Source organism: Gossypium raimondii, chromosome 5, assembly GCF_025698545.1.
Source record: "Gossypium raimondii isolate GPD5lz chromosome 5, ASM2569854v1, whole genome shotgun sequence".
Taxonomy (NCBI): Eukaryota; Viridiplantae; Streptophyta; class Magnoliopsida; order Malvales; family Malvaceae; genus Gossypium; species Gossypium raimondii.
Genome location: NC_068569.1, coordinates 38,579,815 through 38,586,064, shown reverse-complemented (window position 1 = coordinate 38,586,064; position 6,250 = coordinate 38,579,815). Strand labels below are relative to the sequence as shown.

Here is a 6,250-nt window from a genome sequence, read left to right as displayed (position 1 = left end):
ATTTCAAGCAAATTCAATTGAACTAAATTAAAGTATAATGTGAACATCCTAAATAACATTGAGACAACTTAAATATTAACAAATCATAACACATAAATTAATTTGATGATTTAAAACATGTAATAATTTAGACAAACTAAATGTAATCAAGACATCTTTAATTTGACTAAATCAAGACATATTAAACACTTATATTAATTAAAGACATATTTATAAGCTGTAGTAAAACTAAATTAAAGCTTATTTAAATGGTCCAAAAATTCCAGCAATTTATTAACTAGCTGGAACGAAATTCAACTTCAAAGAATTTGAAAATGTTCAGCTCATCTCTAAGCTCCTTGTTTTCTTTTTCCTCAATTCGTTCCACAAGTGCTGAAATAGCATCTTTGAATCGTTTAGCTCTAGCTTGCGTTATCGGACCAATAGGTAGCTTAATGTCTTCTTGTTCGTTCTCTACTAGGTTCATGGGCAAGCTCACATCATTCCCCTCCTCTTCAGAACGATTTGTCCTCAAATCGAATTCTGTATCAAACGGAGACAAATCAGAAACATTAAAGGTCGCACTAACATTATATTCACCAGGCAAGTCCAACTTATAAGAATTATCGTTAATTCGTTCAAGGACTTGAAACGGTCCATCCCCTCTCGGAAGTAGTTTAGATCGTCGTTGCATAGGAAATCTTTCCTTGCGCATATGCAACCACACCCAATCTCCCGGCTCGAACACAACTCGTTTACGACCTTTGTTAGCATGTTGTTCATAGTTCTTGGTCATTGCCTCAATGTTTTCTCGAACTCGTTGGTGTAATTGCTTGACGAAATCAGCTTTACGCTTTCCATCTACATGCACAAATTGGTTAGAGGGCAATGGCATTAAGTCAAGTGGTGTTAAAGGATTGAAACCATAAACGATTTCAAAAGGAGAAAATTTGGTAGCTGAATGAATGGCTCGATTATACGCAAACTCCACATGCGGTAGACATTCTTCCCAAGCCTTCAAATTTTTCCTAATGATAGCTCGAAGCAATGTGGACAAAATTCGGTTAACCACTTCGGTTTGGCCGTCCGTTTGCGGATGGCAAGTGGTTGAAAACAACAGCTTGGTTCCAAGACGCCCCCATAGTGTTCGCCAAAAATGGCTAAGAAATTTCGCGTCTCGGTCGGACACGATCGTCCTAGGCATGCCATGCAACCTGACCACCTCTTTGAAAAATAAGTTAGCAATATTAACGGCATCATCAGTTTTATGACATGCTATAAAATGGGCCATTTTTGAGAACCTATCTACAACCACAAATATTAAATCTCGGCCATTTTTACTCCTTGGTAAACCTAGCACGAAATCCATGGAGATATCAGACCAAGGGGTTTCGGGAATAGGTAATGGTTTATACAAACCGTGGGGCTTAATTCGTGACTTAGCCCGTTTGCACGCAATCCACCTATTACAAAATCGTTCGACATCTCATCGCATCTTGGGCCAAAAGAAATGTTCGTGCAATGTAGCTAATGTCTTAGCAACACCAAAGTGCCCCATTAATCCTCCACTATGGGCTTCTTCAATCAACACTTCTCGTGCGGAACCTTGGGGTATGCAAAGCTTTCCTTCTCGGAACAAGTACCCATCATGTCGATAGTACTTCTCGTAAGCTCCTTTTGCGCATAACCTAAAGAATTCACCAAAGTCAGCATCGTTGACATATAAATCTTTAAGGAATACAAACCCCATCAGTTTTGCATCCAAAATATTTAGCAACACATACCTTCGAGATAGTGCATCAGCCACTACGTTTTCCTTACCTTTTTTATATTTAATAACATATGGAAAAGATTCGAGAAATTCTACCCACTTAGCATGCCTCTTATTCAACTTGTGTTGCCCTTTTAAATACTTCAAGGACTCGTGGTCATTCTTTGGGCCAAAGATAGTGCTGCCACGTTTCTAAGGCTCGAACCAACGAGTAGAGCTCCTTGTCGTACGTCGGGTAGTTTAAAACGGCACCGTTGAGTTTCTCACTAAAATACGTGATAGGGCATCCATCTTGCATCAACACGGCTCCAATACCTAAACCTGATGCATCACACTCTAACTCGAAAGTTTTATCAAAATTAGGCAAAGCTAATAATGGTGCATGAGTTAAACAATCTTTAATTTTCAGAAATGATTTTTCTTGCTCCTCTCCCCATACAAAATTAGAATTCTTACGAATAACCCCAATTAAGGGTGCGGCTAAGGTGCTGAAGTTTGGCACGAATCGTCGGTAAAAACTTACTAATCCATGGAAACTTCGAACTTGGGAGACATTCGTCGGACGGGGCCATTCTTGGATCGCCTTGATCTTCTCTTGATCGACTTCAAGACCCTCCGAGCTAACAACAAAACCTAAAAACACAACCTTGTTAGTGCAAAAATCACATTTCTTCAAATTAGCATACAAGGTTTCTTTTCTCAATATTTCCAAAATAGCCTTTAAATGTAAAACATGTTCATCCAAATTTTTACTATAGATCAATATATCATCGAAGTATACTACGCAAAATCTACCAATAAAAGGTCTTAGAACATGGTTCATAAGCCTCATGAACGTGCTTGGGGCGTTCGTTAAGCTAAATGGCATAACGAGCCATTCGTAAAGCCCATGCTTTGTTTTGAAAGCAGTCTTCCACTCGTCTCCCTCACGCATCCATATTTGGTGATAACCACTTTTAAGATCGATTTTTGAAAACAAACTTGCGCCACTTAGTTCATCAAGCATATCATCCAATCGCGGTATAGGATGGCGATACTTAATGGTTATCTTATTAATTGCACGGCAGTCCACACACATCCTCCACGTTCCATCCTTCTTCGGAACGAGCAAAATAGGCACGACGCATGGACTAAGGCTTTCACGCACATAGACTTTTTCAAGAAGTTCGTTCACTTACTTTTGTAGTTCTTTCGTCTCTTCGGGATTGCTTCGATAAGTAGGACGGTTCGGAATAGTAGCCCCCGGCACCAAGTCTATTTGGTGTTCAATTCCACGAATAGGTGGCAACCCACTCGGGATTTCTTCCGGGAAAACATCTTTAAAATCCTGCAACACAGACAAAACAGAAGAGGGCAACTTCTCATCAAATTCATTAGTGCCAAGCAAGCTCTCCTTGTACAAAAGAACCAACAATGGTTGTTTCAATAACATCTATTTTCGAACTTCCCTCTCTTTTACAAACAAATTCTTTTTTTCAATCTCATCACTCATTTCTTTTTCTTTTGAATCACTCTCTCTTTTTTTATCACTCATCTTTTTGTTTTTCTTCTTTTCTTCACTTTTTTCTTTATTCTTTTCATTTTTTTGCTCTCTCTCAATTTCTTTTGATTTTTCAATCGAACTCATCATTTTGAGTTGATCTTCGTACACTTGTTTCGGTGATAATGGAGCTAGTGTCACCATTCGTCCCATATGCTTAAAAGAGAATCGATTTGTGTAACCATCATGAATTGCTCGCTTGTCGAATTGCCACGGACGTCCCAAAAGAAGATGCCCCGCATGCATCGGTACAACATCGCACATCACTTCATCTTGATATTTTCCGATTGTGAATGAAATGAGCACTTGTTTTGTTACCTTCAATTCTCCACCATCGTTAAGCCATTGGAGTTTATACGGATGGGGATGTTTGGTGGTGGCCAATCCAAGTTTCTCTACCATCAACGTACTAGCCACATTTGTACAACTTCCCCCATCGATTATCACGCAACAAATCTTACCTTGCACTTGACATCGCGTATGGAAGATGTTTTCGCGTTGTTGATCATTTTCGGCACCTTGCAAAGTAAGGCTTCTTTTTACAACCAAGATTTCTCCATTCTCGGCTTGTTCGATGTCTTCCTCTTCTTCGAGTTGTTCAACAGCCTCGTTCTCTTGTTCACTTTCGGATTCAATTTCACCATCATCTCGAACAAACATCACATTCCGGTTCGGGCATTGGCTTGCGATGTGGCCCCTTCCAAGACATTTGAAGCATTTTATGTCTCGTGATCTATTTGGTTGGGCATCCATCTTTCCTTTACTCGATTCGGCCATTGGTTTGTTGAATTTGGTAGCTCCACTTACTTCTTTATTTCGACTCGGTAAGTCTCGTTTGTTGGATCCTTGCCCCCACCTAGTCGTAGAAGAAGTATTAGGGAAAGAACGGAACGTACCTTTTCTCTTTAATTGTTTTTCAACCTTTATGGCCATATGGACCATATCAATGACCTCGACATAATGGTGTAGCTCCACAATATTTGCAATATCTCGGTTAAGGCCGGCGAGAAATCGAGCCATGGTGGCTTCTCGATCTTCCTCCACATCGGCGCGGATCATGGCCACTTCCATTTCCTTGTAGTAATCCTCCACGCTTCGTTGGCCTTGAGTTAAGCTTTGGAGCTTTTGATACAACTCCCGGTGATAGTAAGCAGGAATGAATCGCTTTCTCATTATGGCTTTCATTTCCGCCCATGTAGACACGGGACGTTCGCCATTGCGTCTTCGGCTCATCGTGAGTTGATCCCACCATATTATGGCGTAGTCGGAGAATTCTATAACAGCTAACTTCACCTTCTTACTTTCCGAGTAATTGTGGCACTCGAAAACTAATTCCACCTTCTTCTCCCATTTAAGATAGGCCTCGGGATCCGACCTTCCTTGAGAAGTAGGAATCGCCATTTTAATGTTTTTTAAATCATCATCGGTCCTCTCTCGATCTCTTGGTCCCCGTGCTCGTTGGCCTTGTCGCCTTGCACTTTGTCGCGAAGCTCGATCACTTTCAACGTCACTTGCTTCATATAGATCATTTGCATGTTGCCATGGACGTTCTCGCTCTCTTCTCGGGATAGGAGGGGTGTTCGCACGTTGGCTTCGTTCCTCCATTTGTTCCATTCGTTCATGAAGGGGATCGAGTTGAGGTTGGAACAAACGAGAAATTTCTCGCACGATTGCTTGAACTTGTAGATCGGGCACTCCGCCTCCGGGAACGTTTCTCCTTGGTTAAAGATTAACTCCTCCACCAGCGGCATTCGAGGCTCCTCCACTTGTTGCTCGTCGTTCCGGACTCCTAGACATGATGATTAAAATTAAGAAATTATCCTCACCACAAAAACCTCACAATTTCTCTCACAAGAAAAGAATTCACTCCTCTCGTGTTTCACTCTATTTCCGGCTCTTATCTTGATGTACTCTCTTGCCTTTTACATCTCAAATCCAACTCTCGATATTCTGAAAAGCTACTTAGATTTATCCACACTTGTGGGTCGGCTTCAAGGGGTTTGCAAGGGAAAGTCGTATGGTTTAGGGTAGGCTCGAAAGAAAGAAAGGTTTAAGATGTGGCGTATAAAATGGATTCACTAATTGGAAAAGAAGAATCACTTGAATTTCTTTTTAAATAGCGTGAAATTTCACTAAAATGGATATAAAAAAGTGTAGAATGTGATTTTGGAAAAATTTTTGTTGAAGTGTCTCCAAACTCTTTTTTTTACAGATCTTTCACGTTCTTTTCGTCCGCACCTAGACCGTATGTATTTTTTTTTCAAGTTTTTTTCTTTTCAATTTTTTTTCGATTTTTTTTCTTTTCAATTTTTTTTCGATTTTTTTTTCGAATCTACAATTTACGTACCTAAATTAACCAGCTCTGATACCAACTGATACGAGCTCGTTTTGGATGATGTGACGAGTCGTATTATGTTCCCGATCAAATTTAGGTAGTGTCGATTTAGTTCAAATTCAATAGATGAGTTATAATGGTTGTAAATGGCTTAGGAAACAAAATGGGAATAAATGGTTTCCAATGAAATAAGAACGAACCCTTATTAACAAATAAGGACCCGGGCTTAAAGGTTTCAAAGAAAAAGAAAGAAAAAAATGGTAGATAAAACCGAGACCCTCTATTTAGCAAAATAGGAACCTTCGGTATATTTGTGAACGCCACACCAAGGGTGATAAGTTCGAAACAAAGTCAGATTGACGCCACTCGTAAAGATAATTCAATTGAGCTTTGAAGAATAAAGAGAGTGAATTGCCTCACTAAAATGATATTTCATTCAGAAATTCGTCAAAAGTCCTTTTACAGGAAAAAAAAACTATTTATAGACTTTCAACTAGTAGCCGAATAGACAAGTTCAAGACTTAATTTCTAAGCAAACATTCAACTAAAATTCAGCTTAACTTCATGAATATGGGGCAATGTAGATTAATTTGAATTGTGACCAACTATGAAGCTTCCACCTTAA

General features: G+C 39.6%; 1 protein-coding gene across 1 annotated transcript; it reads right to left on the bottom strand.

The window, feature by feature from the left end:
* Positions 1-277: 277 nt before the first annotated feature.
* LOC128041059 (uncharacterized) lies at positions 278-4,904 on the bottom strand. The gene is given in 8 exon segments (XM_052630363.1): positions 278-522; positions 580-936; positions 1,525-1,557; positions 1,801-1,910; positions 1,912-2,201; positions 2,295-2,835; positions 3,268-3,717; positions 3,814-4,904. Coding segments are annotated over 8 exon segments (3,117 nt in total).
* Positions 4,905-6,250: the final 1,346 nt, after the last annotated feature.